The sequence below is a fragment of the Ochotona curzoniae genome, unplaced genomic scaffold (genome assembly GCF_017591425.1).
Source record: "Ochotona curzoniae isolate NIBS_2020 unplaced genomic scaffold, NIBS_Ocur_1.0 scaffold_2587, whole genome shotgun sequence".
NCBI classification, from domain to species: domain Eukaryota; kingdom Metazoa; phylum Chordata; class Mammalia; order Lagomorpha; family Ochotonidae; genus Ochotona; species Ochotona curzoniae.
In genome coordinates, this window is record NW_024467096.1 from 4,709,789 (window position 1) to 4,735,357 (window position 25,569).

A 25,569-nucleotide genomic window follows, 5' to 3' on the forward strand; every position below is an offset into this window, starting at 1 on the left:
CCATTACAGCATCTGAAGATCATCTTACTTGCCATTAGCCCTTCAAGTTAACCTGCCTAGACTGCCTCCTTCCACAACGATTTTGGCTTCTTGAATAATATTAGTTGTTCCCAGCCCTGGGGTTATGATTTGTCTGTAAGTCTCTCATCTACTGAAACTGCATTTATTAATGAAATTATAGACTTATATTCCACTGCTTTCTCTACAGGATCAACTACAGAATGCTCTTGTACATATTTTGGCTCTTGCTGCATCAGTAAGAGACATCACTAAGGCAAGCAATGCCTGCTCTGCACGGTGTGCAACTTCCCAGGGGCACCTGTTGGTGTGTCCAGCCACACCCAGCTTCACAGGGTTTCGAAGGGCTTCTGCACTGCACCTGTTCTAGCAGCATGGGCAGTCAGAAGTGTGCTCCACAGCCCAGACCTCCACAGTGCCAGCAGCTCGCATGACGTCACGCTGGAAAAAGCGACCTCCCCACACCCTGCCTCTCCACCTCAGCCTCATGGCCCGCAAGAGGTGGGAATGCTTGACCCTACTGCAAACAGAGCAGGGAATGGGACACCAAATGGGATGAGGAAGGCTGTAAAGCAAACACTGCCTTTAAGAACTGATGGTTCTCACCATGCAAACCTTGAGATCAACTTTCAGGTGACTCATTATCCAAGGGACAATTTAAAAATGGACAGACAAAGGGAACATTTGGTACAATTTAAATGACTTTTATACATACCTACAGAGAGAGAAAGCTCTGACACAGGCAAAAATAAGAGTCATTCAGAACACTGTATGATTTGATAAAGAACTCACAGTTCTGTGTCTCTATCTCTAGATGCATATGCACATGCCATACACATATGCATGTTTACACATATACAGAAATCTACCTGAGAACACACACACATATGCTTACATGTGTGTATTTCCAAAGAGCTTTAAACTATAGGTACTTATACATGTGATTACATAAATATTTTATAGTCCTTAGAAAGACTCCAGAAAAATGGTCAAGAATATTAAAAAAAAAAAAAAAAAGAGAGAGAGAAGGAAAAGTTATTCTTATTTCCTCTTAGGTTGGTTTCACGAGAGGGCATCCGGGACAGTGGTACAGAACAAAGCCCTTCTCCTAAAGACTTTCCTTTGCTAGGGAATTACAGCAACGGCAGAGCCCTCATTCATCAGAACTATTTGATACAAGAGTCCTAGCCCAGACTTCCACCTTTTTCAAAGTTTAACCAAGTAAGTCATAATCAGCTTAGAAAGACAAGAAAACTTAAACAGGACAAAGATATTTTTCTGTTCTAGTTCCATTCTACATGGTCGGTGATTTCACATGTGTGCTCTGGAACCACAAAAATTTCAGCTGGAATTTTGTCTCCTTAGTGACATTTCTTAATTTCTGTGCATCTTCAACTACTTCCTCATCTATCCAATGGGGACAGTAGCAATAGTCCTTGTCTTTCAACACTAACATGTGGACTCTATAAGACACTTAATAAAACATTCAGCACAGTGTCCAGGACATAGTGAGTCCTCAGGAAATATTAACTACCCTCTGCACTCTGGTTAACTGAAATCCCCCAGCAGTTTCTACAGTCATTGGGATCACAGAACTGAAACCAACACTAGAATAAAAGTATCCAAATACCATAATACAAAACATTGTTTCAGAAATCTTTTTTGCACCCCCACATACACAGATACATCTATTTCTCAGCGTGGCCCATGCCACTTCCCCATCTTGCTCTCCCTAAGGAGCTTTCTAAGGACAGCACACGCACCTTGCCCTCGGGGCATAGCAGTAATCTGAACACTTTATATGAAACTGCAACAATTCATTATAACATGCTCATCTATGTCTGGCTCTTCTAAGGTAATGCAGACCGCAAACAAACTGTGTTATACTCTCTAAGTAAATAAAAAACCTGCTGAATGAGTAAGAAGTCATCAAAATCTAAGCTATGAAAAAAAGTACAAAATCTTTAACCACTTTCGTTTGTATCTGAGTCAATTCTATCATTATAGAGAAACCCAAACTTATCTGTAAATCACAGAATTCATAAAACTGTCCTTTCTCCCAGTGCTGGGAGACTCACTTCCTTCTGAAAGGGAGGAGTACATGCTCACTAAAATAAGCCATGTGGACAGTGCTCTTCAGAAAGCACAACACCAAAGCATGAGCATGTACTGTACAGTGGAGGGTTTTAATTACACAGACCTGCTGGGCAAAGCCCAATGGTTAGCCCAATCAGCTAATCCACCCCCTTCAAACGCCAGCACCCCACATGGGCACCAGTTCGTGCACAAGCTGCTCCACTTTCCATTCAGCTCTCTGCCTGTGGCCTGGGAAAGCAGTAAAGGTCGGCCTAAAACCTTGCGATCCTCCACCCCCATGTGGGAGACTTGGAAGAAACTCCTGGCTCCTGGCTTCGGATCAGCTTAGCTCCAACTTGCAGCCACGTGGGGAGTGAATCAATGGATGGGAATATTTTTCTCTGTCTCTTCTCTCTGTAACAAAAAATCTGCTTTTCCAATAAAAATAAATAAACCATAAAAAAAAAAAAACAATCTGCTACACTCATGCTTCTCTTTGGAGCAAAGACAGTTCAAATAAAGGAGTATCAAGCAAGAGAGGCTGTTTGTACGTGATAAATGCCAAAGGATCCCTTCCCCAGGTACTGCAAGTACCACAACAGTTCAAGGAACAACTGCGCAGGTACTTGTGTGAGGCCTTAATACACACAAAGAACTGTAATATTTCCAGCCTTCCCAATTCTATTTAAATGTCAAAATAAATTTACATAAATTCATCAACTCTGTTTTTATTTCAGTACACAAAAGCAAAACACTTGAAATCAACTTGAAATAAACACTGATTTGTCACCAATCTTATAGATATCAAAGAGCAAGAAGTTGACAGTTGATCAAATCAGAAACTTGGTTTAGTCAAAAAACCTATGCAAAGAAGCATCTGCTCTAAAATAAAGGTTCCTTTACAGTGATTATCTGGAATATTTATTTTTAAATCATTAACAACTTGAATGAGAAACTGGTATCTTCCAGCTTATTAACATTACATTTCTCTTGATAGGGTAAGCTATAAACTAACAAAGGAAGGGAAAAAAAAAGAACTTAAAAGAATGGTACTGCTACCTTAGTGCTCATTCAAATGTGAATGGTAACTTTACCTATGCCAAACTTGATAAATCTCTAAGTAAATAACTAGTTCTGAAAAAGGTTTCTTCCTTTTGTGACTTTACACATGTATTTTTGGTTATTACACAACTGTACGTCAAAGTAAGTCACCGGGGGCTGGTGTTTTGGCTGAAGTCACCACAGGCAGCACTCCCTGTGGACGCTGGTTTGAGTCCTGTCTGCTCTATTTTCCTTCCAGCTCCCTGCTAAGTGTCTGGGAAAGCAGTGCAAGATGGCCCAAGCACTTGGGCACCTGCATCCACGTGGGAAATCCAGAAGAGGTGGCTCCTGGCTTCAGTCTGGCCCAGCTCTGGGCTGTTGTGGCCATTTGGAGAATGAACTGGCAGAAACAAGGTGTCTCTCTTTCTTTCTCCCTCTTACTCTATCTGCGAAACTAAGACTTTCAAATAATAAATAAATCTTAAATCACAAATGAGATGTGCCAAAGTCATTCAAAACCAGTAGCAGCAAAGTAATTTACTGGGTCTGGGTAATGAATCTAAAGTCTTAAGCACTAACTTACTGATGGAAGAAACTAAACCTTAGATGAGTTGTGATTACTTTTAAGAAACAAAATCAATGAAGTGGCAACAATCTGATACACCTGAAATAGTAATCTGAATGACCTTAGTAAGGGGGCAACACTCACCAGTATGAATCTTCTCGTGTCTCTGCAGCAGGTACTTCTGTATGAAACGCATGTCACATTGACTACATTGAAATGGTTTTTCGCCTTAAAATAATTTCACATTCATAAATTAGTTATTGGATAAAACAACAGGTCTTACTTTACTATTTCTGAGGAAAGACAAATCTTAGAAGTCCGTTTTGAGAAACAATCTTCACAAATTTTTGATATTGTTGATTAGCTTAACAACTTTATTTCCTTTCAAGTTCTTCCCCAGGATTTAAAAATTCACGTTCTCACCATCACATAAAAATGAGACTGAGTTTGATCTACAGCCTTCAAGGAGAACAAAAGGATAAACAGAATGATTTAAAACAGAATTTCAAAATCGTGCGGTGAGAAAGGACTCTATTAAACCTTGTCTTTTTGACTTTGAACAAGATCCCCCCAACCTGGTCTCCAAGGCTCACTCTCCTTTTTATGTCCTTTCACCTACGTTCTACTGCGCTCCTTTATAATCCCATCTCTGACACTGCCTTCCTCTGGGAGCTGGTCCCTTTTAAGGAACATGCTCCTCATCCTGCTCTCTTCTGGGAGGCCTTGCAGCTGTCCTGACAGCCAGCTTGTGGTGTGACCACTACAGTCCAGTATCCCCACACCTGCTCTTTATTCCAGAGATTCCCTCTGTCTCCTGCCTGGACGGGGGTGGTGGAGTGTGTCAGTTCTCTAGCACTCTCTCCCCTGCCGAGGGGAGGGGGGCTGCTGCTGTGACCTAGTGCTGGTTGGAATTTTCTCTGTTGGCTTCTGAGGTACTCTCCATTCTGGGTAGCCCTCCATTCACTCTCCTTCCTAACTGTCTTCCCCGATCCTGACTCACCTTACCTGCCCAGTTAGTTTCTCCAATGGCTGGGATCAGTCTTTAGTTCTGTTTTCTACTTTATGTTCTTTGTTATATTTGATTTCCAAATCCATATTTCAAACTCTGCCTGGACATCTTGCACAGAAACATGAATGCTGACAGGTTTTTAATACAATCTTTAATCACTCCTCTAACTTAGAGGAATACTTTAAGTCCAACAAGTGCCCAATTAAAGACCATTTCATTTCATACATCTATGCTAACTGTTTTCTTATTTGAAGTTTTTCCTGGTTTCCTTCTGAAATTCTGGCTTAGGAAATCTGTTTTGAATGCCAGGTTAGCTAAGATCTTAGGAATGAATGACATTTACATGAAGATGAAAATAACAAAGATAATAATTTTAATGGCCATAAGTCTGGTTTAATTCAAGAAATACCTGTATGAATGAAGACATGTCTCTGTAAGTGATAGTTCGTTCTAAAGGCAGCATTGCAGTGCTCACAAACGTGAGATTTAGGGGTTTTCAAACCAAGTGATCCATCCTCATTTATTGTAAGGATCTAGTTTAAAAAAAAAGGCAAAAACAAAAGAAACAAGCTTTAAAATGTAATTAAATACTAATTTTTAAAAATATAATACAAACAATGGTCACCAGAGATTATGAAATATTTTTACTTAAATGATCTTGAGAAATTAGAATGTCACCATTAATTGTAGAAAAGCATAACGTGACTCACAATGAATAAAAATCACCAATAAAACCTTAGTGAAGCTAGCTAAGATCTTGCCACTCCGCCCCCTCCCTGGAAAGCTCATGCCTAGTGAAGTCCCTGGATTTCTCTGCTATGGGGAACATACTTTCAACTTCAGTTCTCAAATATGCAGGGGAAAGTCTTTTTAGATATGGCCTAGAAATCAATCAGCACGAGAATGGTTAAATAAATCATGGACAATTAACACAAATAAAGGTTCCTTGTGAATTAAGAGCTCTTTAACACGAGAAAAGTGCCAGAATCTGCTTAAAAAAAAAGAGCAATGTTCAAAATCTAGGTTTTAATTTTGCTAACCTTTTTATACAAAAGAACACGAAGAGGAAATGTACATTTCTTCACATATCATTGAAAACTACTTAAAACATACACAATCTTGGCTATGATGGCCTGGGAAATGGGCAGGTAAAATATGAGGTAGAGACTTGACATTTGTACTTCAAGCATATTTTTTGAGCCATTTAAGTGCTGATTCATTATTTTTCATTTTTCTTTTTATCAAAGCAGAGAATAAATCTTTAACAGTCAACATAGAATAGAATCTGGAGTGTGTTTCATATTCCTAAGACTATTCTAGACCTACTACTATTAAACACACTCCTAAAAAATTTTAAATAAATTGGAGGTAGGTTTACACAAGCATGATGGGAGACAAAGAATTCACTCCCATCCTTCTGACCTGTGATGCAGACTACTGCAAGTGTGACTGCCAGAGCACCACAGAGCAGCCTCCCGTGCACTCCAGGTTTTCCAACTGACAACCTTGCTCAAGGTACAACAAGAAACTGTCAATCACCGAACACAGTGGCAGAATGAAAAATAATAAATAATCTTTGCTTCATTAGTGAGGATAATAAAAGAGATGGTAGACTTCAGAAAACTAGCATACAAGCTCAGTAAAAGCACGGCTGGTGAGAGGGAAATGATGCTGAACTTGGGAGCATACAGAATGGGAGCTAAGAAATGGTGCCCAAAACATGGTAATCTGGAACACAAATTAAGAAATACAAAAGGCCTGAAAATACTATGTTGATAACTTCTTAAAAAGAGGTGGAGTAGGTAGAGAATAAAAAGGCCTCAATCTTTAGAAGTATGTTTTTAGTTTAAATTCAGGAAGGCAACGCAGCTTATACTATATGCAAATCAGTGGTGATTATTATGCAAATTACACAGGGCATTTGGTTTCTGGGCAAACTGCCAATGTGGTCAACAATGCTTCAAAGTCTGTGCACCAAAGTCACAGAAGTGAAACATTTGGCAGGAGCATGCAAGTGGGTGTCCCAGCTTCCTGAACAGTCAGTGAAAACGAAAAGTTTCATCTCTGGCCATTCTAAAAACTTTCCAGCCCTTCCAAGTCACATAATAATACACAAGTCAAGATTAAAACGGGAGAGGGTGGGAATCTCCTGGAGTATGGTTCAAAATATTTCTAACAAAAAAATCAATAAATGAATGAATAATGATGAGTACTTTAAATAATAAACAGAAATAAGAACAAGGCAGGAGCAGGTACTTCCCCTCACACAGGATGATAACCAGCAAGATCCAAGTGCCAAAGCACATGGCAATTCAAAGGCTTTCAGTGGCATAGCAACAGCAGGACAAGGCTCTGTAAAGGAACAAACCTGACCCCAGCTCCTCAGTGGGAAGCGGATGTAATCCCTGACTGGACAAAACCCCTTTACAAACAGTTAAGGAGTTCTATGTCATTGTTTCCTGGTAATGGAGGTAATATAGTCCAGCCTTAATTCAAGGTGAATGTTACGGGTGAAACTGCTATCAAGAAACACAGTGAGAAGTCCAGCATTATCTACCAGCTCAAAGCCAGAAACACCAAATTCTTGAACATTTTGTATTTTCTTTTCGGGCCATAGTAAGAAACATCTTTGTAGAAAGGACAGGTAGACTTTCCCAGAAAAGTGCCAATAGCACTTGAAATCTGCGATCTCTTTTAAGTACACCCACTTGATTTTTGGTTTTATGGACTGCCGTAGGCCAGTGTCTAGAGCATGTGCAGACCCTACACAGGTGTCCTGACAGGGCTGCCAAGTGTCCATACAAAACAGCCCTCGATGTTCACCACTTCACCGTTTTCTAAACGTGAGGGCCAAGAGTGATACTTTTCAATTGTTCAGTCCTGAGACCACTGAGTCTTATTAGGAGGAGGTAATATGCAAAAAACAAAGTCCCTCAGGACAGCGTAGGCCTAGCAGCTAAAATCCTCTCCTTGAACGCACCAGGACCCCATATGGGTGCGGGTTCTAATCCCAGTGACCCCGCTTCCCCTCCAGTTCCCTGCATGTGGCCTGGGAAAGCAAACAAAGACAGTCCAAAGTTTTGAGACCCCGCACACACGTGGGAGACCCGGAAGAAGCTCCAGGCTTTTGGCTTCAAATCAGCTCACCTCTGGCCATTGTGGTCACTTGGGGAGTGAATCATTGGATGGAAGATCTTCCTCTGTGTCTCTCCTCCTCTTGCTATATCTCACTTAGCAATAAAAAGAATTACAAAATGATGCCAGAACACCCCAACTTCTCACCCTCAGGGATAACATCTTTATGAAGCAGCTCTCCTATGTCTTAGCATCTCACAAATACAAAGCTTCTAAAATTAATAAAAGGTTTAGCACATTAAAAAATAAATTAATTAAATTTTTTAAAAAGCGCCCATCAATGAAATAAAAGCAGCCTAAGGACACAAGCAAAATTTTCTTGCTTGGTATAGATTTTAGTAAAACTGTGATCTGCCAGTTGATGGCTTATCTTAAAGGTCTAGCACTCTTACAACATATCAGTAGCATAAAATAATTTTGCTCTGCTATTTCCCCAATGAACAGTACTACAACTGAAGAATTTAAGAGTCAAAATTTAAATTCTAACAAGCCTAAAATAACATCTTTGGATGTTTACCATGCATCCTGCCACTGCAAGTTCAGGTGAAATACGGTATACTGTTACACCTTAGCAAGTAGAGATATTAGGAACAATCTTCTATAAAACATACTTGATTTAAAAAAAATTATTTGTTTAGCAACCGTGAACAGGGTTATGCAGAAAAATCTGCAGGGGGCTGCTGTGGTGAGGTAACACGTTAAAGCTTCTACCTGCAATACTGGCTTGACATACGGGTTCTGGTTTAAGTACCAGCAGTGCCACTCCCAACCAGCTCCCTGCTAATAGGCTGGGAAAGCAGTGGAGCATGATCCAAGGGTAACCTATGGGAGGCCCAGAGAAAGCGCCTGGCTCCTGGCTTTAGCTCTGGGCATTTGGGGAATGAAACCGTGGATGGAAGATCTCTGCCCATCTCTCTAACTCTGCCTTGCAAATAAATAAAAATAAATCTTAAATTGTTCAAACAACTAGAACACTTCAGTTAATGTGATTCATTTCCAGGTCTACTGTGGAGATATATATTTAGACAAATCTGTTCCCACCTAACCACACAGATATTCTCATGTATGTGGTGACAATTACCATAAGCAATACAGCCATTCTCAGCAGGCAAAGCCCTAAACTGTTTCACTTCTCAAGGATCAATGCCACTGGTAAGTGAAACCGGACCCTCCTTGATCAGGCAAAGTTCACTCTCCTATGAGGCAGACATAATCTTCTGTATCCCATGTTCCATCTCCTAAAATTACTAAAGCATACTTTGATGTTAATGATCACAACTTTATCATTATTTCCAAATCATTCAAAACAAACTTCTAAGTCACAAAATCCAAAGGTAAAGAGATTTGGGATTTCTCATCTATTAAGAGCTACTTTAAAGCAACAGAGGAAAGAGCACATCTTTTAAAACTCACTTCCTTTGCCAGATTCCATTAGGAAAGGAAGAGTACAACTCCAGAGACATACAACCACAAAGGTATCCAGAGTAAAGGCCATCCTCACTGCATCCCATTCTTTCAGCATTCAGGACTCTTCATTGCCGCTCAGTAGCAGATTTCACTCCTTTCCAAGTTTCATTTCAAAACACTCCCAGCTTTGGGAAGGAGGCACTGAGGCAGAGTGAGCTGGGGCATAGCGGGCTAAGCTGTGGCTTCGCTGACATCTCCTACTGCAGTGCCAGACGGAGTCAACATCCCAGATGGAAGCAACAGGTCATGTCCTGGTTGCTGTACTTCTGATCCTGTTGCCTGCTAATGCATCAAACCTTGGCCCCCCTCCACATGGCAGACAGGGATGGCTTTCAGGCTCCTGGCTTGGGCCCAGTGGCAGCAATCGTTCAAGCAGTGAATCAATGGACAACATTCCATTCATATTTTCTCACTCTTTTCCTCCCCTCCAACTTCACTTCTCAAAATAATAAATAAGCCTCGAAAATAAATGGTAACTTTTAAAAACACCAGAATATGAAATTCATTATCTCACAAGCATGACATGGTACTTGACATTCACCTTAACCACCTGAGTTTTAGAAATGGTTTTATCTAACCCTAATCTAACCCTAACCCATATATATTCTTGAATATAAAACATGACTAAAGAAAGATTTATATCAGAATCTTTTAAGTCAGGTTCAGCTCTATAAAAAACAATTTACCCGCAACACAGAATTCCTTGGGGGAACACATAAACAAAATGCATTGCTATGTTCCTTCAGTACTAATCCAGATTTCCTATCTTCATCTTCAGGCTTAAATACAGTTTCTTAGCAAAATTAACTTTGTTCAATAAAGAAAACATGTGGAAGAAAGTATAATAAATGTTTATTTTGCTGTTTCTTTTTCCAAATAAATTTTCTGCATTTTACATAGTTTAATTTTAAAACAGATGTCAGGTCTGACGAGGCAGCCTAGTGGATAAAGTACTTGTGTTGCACAAAACAGCATCCCATACGGGTGCGAGTTTCTGTCCCAGAACCTGCTTCCCATCCAACTCCCTGCTTGTGCCCTGGGAAAGTAGTTGAGGATAGCCCAAAGCCTTAGGACCCTGCACCCATGTGGGAGTCCTAGAAGAAGGTCCAGGCTCCCAGCTTGGGATTAGCTAAGCTCTACCACTAGCACCACTTGGGGAGTGAATTATCGGATGGAAGATCTTCCTCTTGGGCTATCGTCCTCTCTGTATACCTGAGTTTCCAATAAAAATAAAAACATCTTAAAAAAAAAAACTTTGATGTCAAAAATCTTACATATTTCTTGGTACCAGCATATAAAGCCAATTCCTGCGCAAAAACTTTCTACATGGCTTACACTCTAATCTACTTGGGGGGCGAAAAGTGTTCTTCCTTTGAAGTTTCAACTAACTTTAAAGAATCACGCTTTTTTTTAAAATCTTTTATTTTTTATTATCATTATTGTCATTTTACGACACAGCTGCACAGAACTCTGGGATTTCCCTTATCCCCTCCCCATTTCAACCCCCCCCCTCAAGAGTTCCCCTATATCATTACTAAAGTATAATTCTTCATACACAGTCATATGTCCATTATTGTGGGCATGAACAACGGTAGAAAGTCCATCATCCTATTGTCAAGAAACAGTAAACGGGTTCATTGGCAGTCCATCTTTAGTATGGAAGTAGACATGCATACTGCATTGTATCCTCACATCTGGATATGTTAGTCTCCACATCACAGTTACTATACATCCTCTTAAATGAAAAGCCACAAAACAGAATCAACAATATGAAGAATAGAAATTTACAATGCCATAAGTAAAATAACATGCTACTAGATATGAGAGTCTCTATTACATAGCTACTATACATCCCATTAAATGAAGAGCCACAAAACAGGAAGAAAAAAGAAATTAACAACACCATGAAGTTATTACATGCCACTGAATGACTAATGTGTCGTTGAAGAAATGAAAAGGAAAAACCTTATTGAGGAAAATGATGCTACTGTATGATTGATGAGTCACTGAAGAATTGAATCAGAAAAAAGTGTTTTGAAGGGATGAAACTAACAACAAAAAAATCAAAATCCATGATATACTTTCTGTTGATCTTTATTGGTGAAATATGTCTCCTGTAGGCAACAAATAGATGGGTTTTGTTTTTTAATCCAGTCTACTCATCTATGACCTTTAATTGAGCTCAAGCCATTTACATTCAGGATTAATACAAATAGGTATTAGCAATGGGCTGTTCACTGATTTAGTCTTCTGTTGTCATTTTCCTGGGATGTTCTTCCCATTTGCCTTTGGTTTTGGTGGGTGCTAGTCCTCTTCTCTGTCAAGAGTACATCTTGAAGGATCATTTGTAGGGCAGGTTTGGAAGAGGCAAATTCCTTTAACTTTTCTTTACTATGGAAGAATTTTCTTTCATTTTCAAAGACAAAACAAAGCTGTGCTGGATATGTTCTCCTAGGCCGACAATTTTTTTCTTTTAGAATCTGGAATATGTCACTCCATTCTCTTCTTGCCTGTAGAGTTTCCTGTGAGTTTAATTGGCATTCTTTTATATGTCAGTTGATTTTTTTCACGTGCATATTTAAGGATCTTTTCCTTATGTTCAATTGAAGAGAGCTTGATGATAATGTGCCATGGGTGAAGATTGCTTTTGGCCAACCCTGTTGGGAGCTCTGTGCCCCTCCTGCATGTTGTTTCCCAATTCTTTCTCCAGTTTAGGGAAATTTTCTGTATTATTTTACTGAATACATCTTTAATCCCAGTTTCTCTTTCTGCACCTTCTGGGACTCTCATAACTCTTATATTAGGCCTCTTGATAGTGTCTTTCAATTCTTGAATACTTTTTTTGGCCTGATCCAGCTCTGCTTCCAGCTTTTCACCCAGGTGACAGGAAACATATTCCAATTCAGAGATCCTTTCTTCCGCTTCCTTCATTCTACTTTGGAGACTCTCCACTGTACTTTTAATTTGCTCCACTGTATTCTTCATTTCGGATATATCAGCTTTCGTTTGATTCATTTCCAGTGTGACATAGTCCTTAAATTCCTTGAACACCTGCTTTATGTGCTTCTCACTGTTGATAAGAAGCTTTATACCAAGTGTTTTGTTTTGTTTTCTTATTTTTAATATTTTCATTATATTTTTGACAATCTTTACATAGTTAATTAGGGAAAAAAGGTTCAGGGCTATAGGAAAGTGGGTAAGACTATTATTTCAATGCTGTTTCTGTCATGTATCTGCTGTAAAGGGGGAGATAAAGGAGGAGAAAAAGGGAGAAGCCCCACCCAGTTTACCACCCATAAAGGTCCCGCATGTAGGGAATGCTCCAAGGGTCTTGCTCAAGTGGTTTTGATAGTTCACCAGTTATGAATTGCTGCCAATCTCGCCACTCCAAGCACATTGAGGGCACTGAAGAATCCACTGATTGCTATAGTCCATTATAGAGTCTCCCTTTGCCCAGTATTTCACTGCCAACATACATCTGAGGTGGTTGATTGACTTGTTCTGTCCTCTCTTTTTTTGGTTAGGGTTCTGAGTCCGGCATTTTGATTGGGGAGATCCCCAAAGAGACTTTGTCTGAGGTGTTCCCAGACCAGATTCTTTTATGTACTGGCAATTTACAGGGCCCGGTACAGTCCATCACCCCAATCAGCTGGTGGTTGCAATTGCTGGGTTGGTTCTTTTTCCAGCGATGTCATTCACTGGAACCAATGGGTGTTGCAGTCCAGCCTTGCTTTGCCCAGCACATACCTGGCCCTCACATAAACCAATAGGCGCTGCAGCCTAGTCGGGGCGACTCCCCATATCGTTCACCAGGCCCGCCCCCTACTCTGGTTTGCCAGTATGTGCAGCACACTAGTGCAGTCTGTCCCACATGCCATTTGGCTCTCATACATGTCAATGGGTATTAAAGCTTTAGTTCCATCCAACCAGTTCGACTATCTAGCCCTCATGGATGTTGTTGGATGCCTCTCTGTCTAACCTGCCCAGCTCCTGTCCTGATTGTCATGCTCTCCAGTGGGAGTGGTAACCCAAGAGGGAGGAACCCACTAGTTTCCTCCGAGGCCTCTCCCACTCCCAGATTATGCACTCTCCATGTGCTTCTGCAGTTACTTGACAGAATTAGCCCCCCGTGCCAGCTTCTGCCAGCTGATGCTGCAGCTAAGCCCAAATAACCCTCACCCACTCAATGAGCGCAGCCTGGGTTTTCCCTGATCAAGTCCACATGAGGCACACAGGTGTTGTAGCCCTGCTTAGTCTGGTCTGCCCCATCCCAGCCCATGTTCTCCGGTGGGAGTAGCTGTCCAGTAAGGGAACACCCTCATATTCCCCCTGCCGGCTTCGACCCCTCCCGCCCTGGTTCTCACACATGCTGGTTAGGCGCTGTGGTCACATCTGGTACAGGCAACCTAACCTTGGCATTCCATATTGCACACTGGTTTTTGTCGCGACCAAACCTGGCTTAACCCACACTCTGTTATAGTCCTCAGATTTGCCAGTGAATGACATGAACTGATTCAGCCTGGTCTGCCCCTAACCCATGCCAAATGTGTGCCAGTGGGAAACTTTCCATGGCCTGTTCTGGGCTGTTTCCTTTGTCTGTGTCCTGCCAGAGGAGTTGTCCAGGTTCCTCCATCAGAACCTCTCCCAATGCCAGATTTTGCACATACCAGGGGTCCATGAGCCAGCCCTACTCAGTTCACCTCCTGTCCTAGCAGGAACAGTGGCTTTTCCTGACTGGCCTTCAACCCAATCTGGTTCTTCCTGTAGGAAGTTTCAGCCCAGCCACAGCTTGTCCATACCCACACACAGCTCACACATGGCTCAGAAGGGGTTGAGACGAAGCCTAGCCCATCCCCCATCTACCCTGATCCTCCAGGTCATCAGACAGTATTGGAGTCTATCCTGGCTTGGTGTGTCCAGTCCCATACCACACTTGTTTTAAGTGAGACTACAACAGTATCGTGATCAGAACGCAGCCCCCATTCCAGCCCCCACACTCCTCGGTGGGAGCCTCAACCCAACTAGAGTTGTCCCCTTACCTCCCAACCAGGCCTGTTCCCAGCCACAGATCAACAGATCATGCGCATACCAGTGGTTGCTCTGATTCAGCTTGGCACAGCCCCTCACCTGTTCCAGCCTCAGCCTTAGACACTGTGGCTTAGCGCCCCGGCTCACACAAATGAATAGGTGCAAGAGCCTAGCTCGGCATGACCTGTGCTCCATCCTGGTCTCTAGTTTTGCTTGTGGGCTAAGGTTTGCTCAGTCCTGCCTGGTCTACCCCATTGCATTACCAATTCACACATTAGCCAGCTGTTGGAGCTACTTTGCCCAGCTTGTCTGACCCTCAGGTCTGGACCACATGTTCACCAGCAGGAGCTAAGACTCGCCAGGGGGAGTTTCTGAAGTTCTTCCACTTGACCCACTGCCAGACCCAGTTCTCATACATGCCAGTAGGTTTTAAATGGAAGGCGCAGTCTGGCCTTCCATTTAGCCTTGTATGAGCGAGTGAATGTTGCAGCCCATCCCACCCCACACCCTATTTTGGATGAACATTTGGATGCTGCTGCCTTGACCAGTCCAGACTATTGGGGGTTCCTTTAGCTGTGAGTGATGGCAGGCTCCTTGGTCACACCTAGCTTAGTCCATCACCACCCAACTCTTGAGCTAACTAGTGGGACTAGAATTTCCACAGGGTTTGGCCCACACATCCCACACAGCATCTACCCCCGGATGTGGTCCTTGAGTGCTAGTTAATGTCATGGCCCTGCCTAATGAGACCTGTCTCCTGATCCATCATCATGTCAGGTAACAGGATATGATCCTGCTGGACAAGCCCCAAGCCTTAGCTTTTGCATGGACTTGCATTTGGTGGTCAGCATTGTTCAGTCATTACAAGTTCTTCAAAGGAATAGTTACTGTCATTGGGAATCTTTAGGACTGATTCACATCCCAGAAGCACAGTGGGTTCAACCTGGCGCTACCTCAGCAGTGATTCAAAGAACCAAAATCCCAGAGGTCCCGGTCAGGTGGCCAGCAGGCGCAGTCTGGCACCAAATGGTGCACTGGCAGGCCAATGGACAGCTCACCATGTGCACGAGATGGCTGTAGTCTGGGATCCGAGCAAAAAGACGCCCCATCCTGAGACCCACCAGCAGCCAGCAGGCTGCAGGAAGTTTCTATACCAAGTGTTTTGAATTCTGTGTCCCCCATTTTCTCAATGTATTCTTCAGTTAACTCTGAGGTTGGCATAGGGTTTTGCTCCTTTGCAGGGGAGTCTTCAGTAATATTCATTGTGCCTTTGTCTCTTCTTTTGCTCTTGATCATTGTACTTCTGGTTAGCAGAATCTTCTCCTTGGGGTAGGTTTCTAAGCTCTGTCACCCACAGGTCTACAGTTTGATTTTACTTACTGCAGTTGTTACATGACTATTTGCAGTCACTTTTGCCACTCCCTCCAGCAAGTTCTAGGTCTGGGTTCTTATATTAGACTTCCACCATGGTCTCATAGCCCCAGCTCCTGACTCACCACTCTTCACCTCCTGTGACACTGTGCTGAGGCTGCACTGCTGTCTGTTCAACCTTTCTCCCACTTCTGGTTGGAGCAGGTCCCAGGATTAGGGAAACACCAGGTGTCCTATATAGCTAGGTTGTTGTTGGTGGCAATCTTGCAGGAACCTGTTAGCTGTTACGTCTGAGGGCTACATGGACCTATCTTGACTCATATAATGCTAAAGCTGGTATTATTTTCCTGTGGAACCGGTGCAATTCACTGAGCTTAGTGAGTTCTCTCGAGCTCAGCACATGTGTAGCTCACTGCTGTCCCTGCAATCCTATAACTTTGGCCACAGTGTACAAAATGGCACCTGACATGCCACAACTAGAGTTCTTGATCAGCTGGTTGTCAGGGCTACCTGGACCTCTCTTGGGTGGAACCTGTCGGATGCTACATTGTTGCAGTACACTTAACCAGAAATGAGTTCACTTCCAGCTCAGTACATGCAATCCTGTCCATGGCCCTTGCCTCCTTAAATGAAATGGGGCCTAATTCGGCTCTAGTTGGGCAGACTGGGCTGGGAAATCCACCCTGTTCCCCCACTGCCTGTCTGGGATCTGCTGCTCTGTCTCTGCCCCTGGTCAAATCAAACAGACGAGCAGTTCTTTGTCTGGGTTCATCTCTGGAGCTCTTGGTAAACGTCCCTTTCCACCTTGTTGCTGCGGAGTTCTGGCCCAAGATGGAGTTCAGATCGCAGTTTGCTGAATGCCTCTGGAATATCAGTCACTGCAACACCACACTGCTGTGTCTGCTGCTTCCCTGTGTCTGTCAGTCTCCAGGTGACCCTCTGTTGTCATCCTGTCCTCTCCTATTTCCTGGAATGTGCCCTGTCTTCTTCATACTAGTTAAAGTTTCTCTGTCCATCTAAATGTGTCCTCAAGCTATTCTGCCATCTTGATTCTCTGAAGAATCACTTTCTATTCAGACCAGTTAATGTACCACAATAAACATACCCATTAATTTCTTCTATCCCTGACAGAATATCTGATAACAAAGCAAGCACTCTAATCACTTCTTGAATCAATCCTAACTAATCTTTACAAATTATTCTGCTTGCAACCTGGGAAAGCAGTCAAGAACGTTGCAGACTTGGGATCCTGCACTCATGTGGGAGACCAGGAGGAAGCTCCTAGCTCCTGGCTTTGGATCTGTTCAGCTCTGGCCATTCGTTGCAGTCACTTGGGGAGTCAATTGTTGGATGCATCTGTCTCTCCTTCTCTCTGTATATCTGACTTTCCAATAAAAATCAATAAATCTTTTTTTTTAAATGAATAAAAATCCTTCTAAGGTGAAAACTAATCTTTTAATTCACAGAACAAAGGAGCAGCAAATACAGGTGGAAGCACTCCCTTTACTGGGAAACTGTAAGCACCCCAGATTTGAGGCTCTTAAAGGTACAACATAATCACATTAGGGACTTTTTTAATATTATTTTTTGTATTTTTAAAAAACTTTTTAAAAATAGAAATTCTCTGAGTTAGTCTCCAGCAACACACACTGGGCTTCCTTAACTGAACAAAGCCCTAGGTGTGACAAATGCGGAGCCAGCAGGGACAACTGAATTAAGCCTAGTATATTGGCCCACGTGTAGTCACTTTGCCTACCATTGTTGCTAATCCAAAATGAAACAAAAATAGACCAAGGGGTCAAAGGGAAGCTAGGCGGTCACATAAGTAGAGCCTGTCATTAAGAGAAAAGACAAAACAGCATGTCATTAACAGATGAGATGGTAGAGCAATAATGAAAAGTCCAAAGTTCTTAGAATCTAGCATTCAGGAGTTTTTAGATCAAAGGAAGGAAAAGTCCTCCCAAAGGGATTCACTGTATTACATATGATTCTTCTTAAAAAGATTTATTTTACCTGAAAATCTGACAGAAAGAGAGAGAGAGAGAGAGACCTTCTATATGCTGGCTCACTATCTAAATGGCCACAATGACCAGAGCTGGGCTGGGCTGGAGCTGGAAGCCTGGAGTTTCTTCCATGTCTCACATAGAGGCAGGTTCCCAAGGAGTTAGACCATCCTCCAGTGCTTTCCCAGGTCATTTTAGTAGGGAGCTGGATCAGCAGTGGAGCAGCTGGGACTTGAATGAGAGCCCATGTAGGATGCTCGTACCACAGGCAAAGGATTAACTTGATACACTATCACAGTGACCCCCAATCACATGAATTTTTTAAAAAGGTTTACAACATTAACCCCAAGATACTAAAAGTTATGTTATTGTGGGACTAGTGTTGTGGCATAGCAAGTAAACCTGCTATCTATGACACTGACATCCAATACGGGCACTGGTTGGCATCCCCACTCCTCCACTTTGGATCCAGATTCCTGCTGAATAGCTTAGGAAAAGCCACAGAAGATGACTGAAATATCTGAGTCCCTGCTACCACTGTGGGATATCCAGATGAAGCTCCTGACATTGACCTGGCCTGGTAGGCCATGGCAGCCATCTGCAACATGAACCATCAAATAGAAGATCTTTTTATTTTTTTCCCCCATTTCTGTAATTTTGACTTTCAAAAGGAATAAATCAATTTGGGCCTGGCACAGTGGCCTAGCGGCTAAAATCCTCGCCTTGGACACACCAGGATCCGATAAGGGTGCCAGTTCTAATCCCAATAGCCCCACTTCCCATCCAGCTCTCAGCTTGTGGCCTGGGAAAGCAGTTGAGGATGGCCCAAAGCCTTGAGACCCTGCACCTGTGTGGGAGACCCGGAAGAGGTTCCGGGCTTTTGGCTTCAGATCAGCTCAGCTCTGGCTGTTGTGGCCACTTGGGGAATGATTCAACGGACAGATCTTTTTCTCTGTCTTTCCTCCTCTCTATATATCTGACTTTCCAATAATAATAAGGTAAATCTTTAAACAAATAACAAAAAGAAATCAATCTTAGACTTGGTGTTGTTGACATAATCAGTAAAGCAATAAGACAGCCATCTGGCAACAAGGAAGCCAATAAATGGGGGCCAGTTCAAGTCCTGGTTGCTCTACTTCCAATCTAGCTCCCAGCTAATACAACTGGGAAAAGCAACGAAAAACTACCCAAGTCTTGTTGTGCTGTACCCATGTGGAAGAACATGAAGCTCCTGGCTTTACTCTGGCCAGTGCTAGCCATTATGGCCAGAGGAGAAGTGAACCCATGGATAAAAGATACTATTTAAATCTAATTCTTCCTTTCAAATCAATTAAATATATCTTCAAAATCATTTTTTAAATATGCCATCTAAGGTCCACCATGATAGCTCAATTGGCTAGTCCTCACCTTGCAAGCGCTAGGATCCCATAAGGGCACCAGTCTGTATCCTAGCTACTCTGCTTACCATTTAGTTCCCTGCTTGCAGAGGATGGTCCAGGACCTTGGGACCCTGTACTTGTGTGGGAGACTAGGAAGAAGCTTCTGGCTCCTGGCTTTGGATCAGTTCAGCTCCAGCTGCTGTGGGTATTTGGGGAGTGAACCAGTGGATAGAAGATTTTCTGTCTCTCTTCTCTATAAAACACCCGCAGTTCCAATAAAAATAAATAAATCTCCAAGAGGAAAAAAAACAAGCTACGTAGAGAATGCCACATGATGTTCCAATGCACTCTATTTAAAAGAAGATGTACGCAAAATCAATTTCCAACAAATGACTATAAGAAAATTTGAGATTTAAAAGGGATAAGATTCTAATACCCAAAAAATATATTTTCATAAAACAGCTAATTTCACAGTTTTAGGAAATTACTTGACCGAGAGAGTATTTCTTAGCTCTTTTTATCCTCTTATTTATTAGACATGTCAACATATATACCTTGTCGATTCAGAAGTATCAAATCTATCCCACGACAAGACTTGGCCACATGACAAATCAAAATTTCAAGACATTACAAATCAAGAATACAGTAGAAAAACATGGTAACAAAATAAACAAAGAAAAAAACCCAAACACAGAACTTACACACATTGTGTTGTTTTCAAAGACTTGAAAGTGACTCCCCCACAGATCAGCAGTGAAGTCCAAGTCACACAGTGCTACAGTTTTAGAAAGTAGTTTTTTTTTCTTAAAACATGGTATTATTCTACATATAAGAAACTCGCTTTTTGCATTAAAGAACAGAAATGACAAAAACATACTGCATAACTCACTGAGAAAATATAAAGCCCACCAAAAAAAGGAGGGAAGGATGAAAAGAGGAAGAGATGGGAGGTTTTATAGACATAACATTACAGGACTGCCATCTGGTGCATGGCCATTTTGGATGCCTGCATCCCTTGGGAGTGACTGCTCTGCTCCCAATTCTAGTTTCCTTCAAACACATACCCTATGAGGCAACAGCTGATGGTTCAAATACTGGGGTCCTTGCCACCCACACAGATCATCAGAGCAGGTCCCCAGTTCCTGGTTTTGACCTGTTCTCGTCCCTGACATTTGTGGGCTTCTGGAAGATCTGGCTGCTTCTGTTCTTTCATTTATTCATTCTTCTCTTTCTCTCTCACGCGCTTCCTATTTCTTCCTCCGTCCCTCTCAAACATAAAATTTTAAATTTTAAAATATAAATAAAATTAAAATGTAAGAGACAACATAGACACACCTGAGGCTACCAGCAGGTGGAATGTAGCTGGTGCAGATTTCTGGAAGGGGTAACAAACATATCAAGAAAACTCTAAAACTTCACTCTCTGATTCAATAATGTACAATGATATTTTAAGGGTAGAAGGAAGACAAAAAGTATACAACTTTACATCAAAATAACAACATCAGACATAATGTGATCACATTATGCTAATAAATATGTATCGGAACCAGTAATAATTTTAAAATGGCCCACACACATTGCTACAAAAGAGGAAATTAAATCTATATGTACCTGTGCATACATTAAAACAGAACATGGCAGAAAATCAAAGTATTTACCTCTAACAATGTTACTGTATTATTCCAGTCTCCATTAGTCACCAATGGCTATCCTAAGCAAAGCAGTGGAGAGCTGGTAAGCTTACCAGTGGTAAACTGGTAAAATCTTAACAACCAGTTAAGAAATCAGCGGACTGAGAATCATTTGCTCATTTCTAGGGTGTCAATATTCCCATTCTGGCCAATTCCAAGTCACTACAAGTATTAGCAACTAGCTTACACAATTCCCCCCAAAAATCAGCCATCAGCTCTTACAAGCCAGTAAAAGTCACTCCAGCATACCACTAAATCCACAAGTAACAGAAAATTTATAAATAATAATTGCTTCGAATCACAAAACATTAATGATCAAAAAATCATGTTATAATCTTCTAAAATACTTTTACACTACTTAGAGGAAGAAAAAAATGAAAAATAAGAATTAAAAAAAAAAAAAACACCAAAAATGCTACTTATAATCAAGTATATATACTGAAGGCAGAGAGGGAGAGGAGGAGCCGCCTAACAATATGTCATGTGTCTGTTCCTTATTTACAAATCCGTCTCTCCATCCACAGCATACCTGTGAAGAACTCATTATGCCTCCTACTCCAAGTTCTTGGGACAGTTGTGAAGGAAGTCGAGTTCCTGCCCTCGTGGAGCTCACATTCTATTAATGATGTCCTGTACCTTTTCTTGATGAACTGGTATAAAAATTTTCTGGAACCTTAGTACTAAAATAAGTAAAGCCACTATGAATGAGAAACTAGGCACTATACATTTCATCTGTTAGTTTTTAGAGAAAAGAAAGACATGGGAGAAGTTTGCTTTAGCAAACAGGGGCATGGTACAGAAAGTAGACAAACGGAAGGCAAAGGCCCACCACCTCCATGCAGGCATGCACCCCTCTCCTCCCGCCTGGTGAAGCCAGTGAGACGCGCCGACTCTCTAAGCCACTCGAGCCGTGACTGTGTGCCCCTGAGGTAAAGACAGCTTCCTGCCCACAGAATACATTGACAGTTTGGGGTGAAGAGGGTAGCGACCACCACCTTAACAGATTCTCTTACTTTTGCAGGAGAACGTTGCTTCCGCTTCTTCTTTTTCTGTAAGTCTACTGGCTCTCTGATTTGTTTTTTGTCTCTCATCAGTTGCTCAGATACATCAGGAAAAGTAATTTCCTGCTTTACACTTATCTGTTTAAAAAAAAAGCCAATTTTAGAAATGAATTAAAAAGTCCATTGTGACACAAAGCCATTGTACGTTTAATCCTTTGCTAAGTCTGCACACTGACACTCCTAGAATGACCAACCATATGTGCCAACCAAATCAAGTGCTACAGAATTCATTAACACGCAATTGAGAAATAAAACTCAAGAGTGAGTAAACAGAGAGAAATGAAGAAGTTTTAGAAAATCAAGTTGGAGGAAAGAGTGAAGATTTCTAGAGGAAAGATAGTCTTAAGAACTAGCAGAAAAAGCAGCAGAAGTCAGGACATAGTAACATCCATTTCATCCCCACAGTCAAAGAACAGATGCTGCATTTATAAACACACATGATAGGATCCAAAAATCAATATAAATCTTAGGGGACAGACAGATCATTCTGGTATCTTCATGGCTTTTATCTGTCTTTATAAAACATTACATCAATGGCACAAAGTACTAAAAGATGATTATCTTTATCTTTGATAGCAAAGGAGGTAGTAAGAGTGAAGGCTGCAGTGTTGCATAACCTGAGAGAAGCAGGTAAGATGAACAGAGAGAGAATTATTTTGATGCTCCACATTTCTGGCAAGATCAGAGCCAGTATGTCCCTATCCTCTATAAGAAACCGTCACCAAAGCTCTGATTCTAGAGATGCAAATAGTTTTAGGCCACTGCTCTGCTCTGTAAAATACAATTCTACTTTTATAAAACATAGTGAATGCATTTAAAAAGAGATTAAGGTTGCAACAACATTATCCACTCTTTAGATCTTTGTTCCCACAGAGCTGCTTGCCCTAAAACCACATGCCCCAACATTCTAAGATCATTTTGGCACCGTCAATTCTCATCCGATTTGCTGGTACTTGGTCATGCTCTCTTCATGCTACATTTCCCAGCCATCTTCAAGATGAAAACAAAAGGATCTTAAAAGAAACTTTCATGCAAATAGACTATGAAATTCAGCAAAAATCCTTCAGAATAATTTGAGAAGTACACTCTGAAAATAGCTACATTTTCAAAAATACAATGAAAAACATGGTGCAAAAAGATTATGACTATCTCTAGATGCACACATGAAGCTGAAAGATGAACAGCTGTATAGAAAGGGGACATATAACACAAGCCAGGGGCTTCAGATTGACACTGTAAAGCAGGAGCTCGCAGGAATTCCTGACATACAGCAGTGTATCAGAATCACAAAACAAGAAGGTGAGCACACGTAACACAAATGACAAGTTCGCAGATAATCCCAACAGGTGACGGAATAGTCCAGTGACCATTCTTCTGGCTTTTTTGGGCATCAACTATTTAGAACATAAATTAGAACAGTAAAATCACTACCAACAAAGCTTTGGAATTCATCTCACCACCACTGTGGAAGGGATGTTTACTGAACCTCCACTCCACATTTGGACCTGGTTATGAGACTGAAGAGAAATAATATGCTTCAATGTAAGCAGCACAATGGGATTGCTCTGTACTGTGCCGAAAGGGCACCAAAAAGTAGTTCCAACATTTCTGGCAGCCTATAAACTACAGGAAAAATCAAACCCATGGAGACATAATGAGCAACAGCAAGAAACAGAGGAATTCTTTTCAGCAGAGTTGTCAGGTAGAGCAAAAGAGAGATTCCTAAGTAAACTCTGCAACTAGCAGCTATTCACAAAACCAAAGAGGAGTCTTTAGAATAGTTAAAAAAAAAAAAAAAAGACAAGACACATATCTAAATCTTTTAGTTGTTTCCACCTGAATGGAAAGTAATCATATTTGTACTACCACCTTAACATAAGGCATAAATTAACATCATGAAAACACAAGCACAGACCTACAAGTGATAGTGAATGCCCCAATAGCTTTATCATTCACACATGAAATTAACTCCTCTCCATACTATTTAGGAAGTAAATGTGGCGCAGCCGAAGGTGCTCAGAAAAGAGCTGGAAAACCCAAAAACACAGAGATGGGTATGATAATGATAAGATGGCTGGAAAGGAGTTGCAGAATATCTGGAAAATCTCAAGCTGCCTGCAGCCCAGAGAAGATGACAAGAATCTACCAAAACAAGAAGACTCCTTAAGTATGGCCAGAGAGAATGCACCCTGAAGCTGCCTACCCTTTTCCTGAGAAATCCCTTTAAAAGAACACAAATTCACAGACTTGCTTTTGCTATCAACCAAAACAAAACATAGTTAATAAAAGTAGGGTGATGTTTTATAAAGCCTGGGTTGTTGGATTTTGAAAATACATCCATTAGAGCATTAAAAAAAATAGCCTTATTAAAAAGTAAGTAAATAAAATCTCCTCCCATACTTTCAGTGATATCTTTTCACCCAAGCCCTCACCAAGAGGCATTTTCCTGCCTCTTCCAGGGCCTGGATTTCAAATGCTGCTGTTCCAATTCATCCGGTCAGAAGTGTTTTCTCTATCCCTATCAATTCCTTCATCAGATTTAACTAAATCCAGAATGTCACCTCCTAAAATCCTTAAGACCCTCACTCCTCTAACCTTCCCTCTAGACTCCCTTATGTCAAAGGACAGAAGCCATTCACTGTGACTCCTATCTCCTTTCTATTTTCTAAATCAGAGGTGAAGAACTTTTTTTCTGCCTAGGGCTGTTTGGTTATTTACAACTTCATTCACAGGTCACACACAACTATCATCTCAACATTTCCCCCTGCTATAAACTTGCTTAATTCCAAGTCTAGCCTCTTGAGGGCCTTGTCTGGCGCGTGACTGGAGGTTCCCCAAGATGCAGAAACAGAGTTCTGTTCTGCGGTGTCATGCTGCTTCACCCTGAGCCACTGTCCTCACCAGCTCTTCACTGCTAGTTCTAAAATAGTCCTCCCTCTTTATTCTCCCAATCTTACACATAAAGAGACCTTTCAGTCCAAAAAATTGTCCTCCTGATGCTCGGGCACAGGATGAGTCCCTTTACTTCATTTCTGGCCCCAAACTAAACTTATTTTTAATTATTTCATGTACTTATATGTTATTTTGACATTTTCAATGGCATTTCCCATAAGTCCTTTCACACATTCATTTATTCAATCATGTTAAAACAGTATAAACACTTACTGAGACCCTAATAAGCACAAACACCAATCTAGATACTGAGGATATTTTCCACATATGAAGTCTCTTTTTCAAAGCTCTGAAAATAAAGATAAGGGAATTTTGATGCACTATGGGGCAAAAGAAAGAAACTAGTAATTCAAGATAGCACAGGTCACCCAATAAATAGAAGATAGGGGGCAGGGATTCAAATGGAGAAATGAAGATTTCAAGTAACTGTGGACAAAATAAGGGACTTAATAAGAGCTGATAAACTTGCCAACTTCTTTCTTGAAGACTCAGTAATGTTAGCATATGACAGAACAAATATATAAGCAACTAAAACAATAATAACAGATAATCTGTCAATAACACTTCACTTGGTTTGTAAATTTTAGTCTATCTCTATCCCTACCTCCTGAACATAAAGTTAATTCCTTGTGATCACATTCGTCTTCATTTTCAACATCCTATATCCACAGCCAGTGATAACCATTTCACTCCAATTAAGTTTACCAACTTTACTGATTCAAGATACCATGATGTCCCAATATATTCTTCCACAAGTAAATTAATACCAAATG

General features: G+C 41.3%; 1 protein-coding gene across 8 annotated transcripts in view; it reads right to left on the reverse strand.

Moving 5' to 3' along the window:
- The window catches only part of LOC121171225 (zinc finger protein 148), a 166,528-nt gene that overhangs the window by 42,740 nt on the left and 98,219 nt on the right, over positions 1-25,569 (reverse strand). For 7 of the 8 annotated variants that reach the window (XM_041002837.1, XM_041002835.1, XM_041002834.1 and 4 more), the window contains 3 exons: positions 21,797-21,922; positions 5,119-5,242; positions 3,845-3,928 (listed from right to left, as the gene is read on the reverse strand). In XM_041002837.1, the coding sequence (XP_040858771.1) occupies positions 3,845-3,928; positions 5,119-5,242; positions 21,797-21,922 (334 nt within the window). Of the gene's footprint in view, positions 1-3,562; positions 3,929-5,118; positions 5,243-21,796; positions 21,923-25,569 lie in introns of those variants that run through there. The other variant, XM_041002841.1, reaches the window with a different exon arrangement.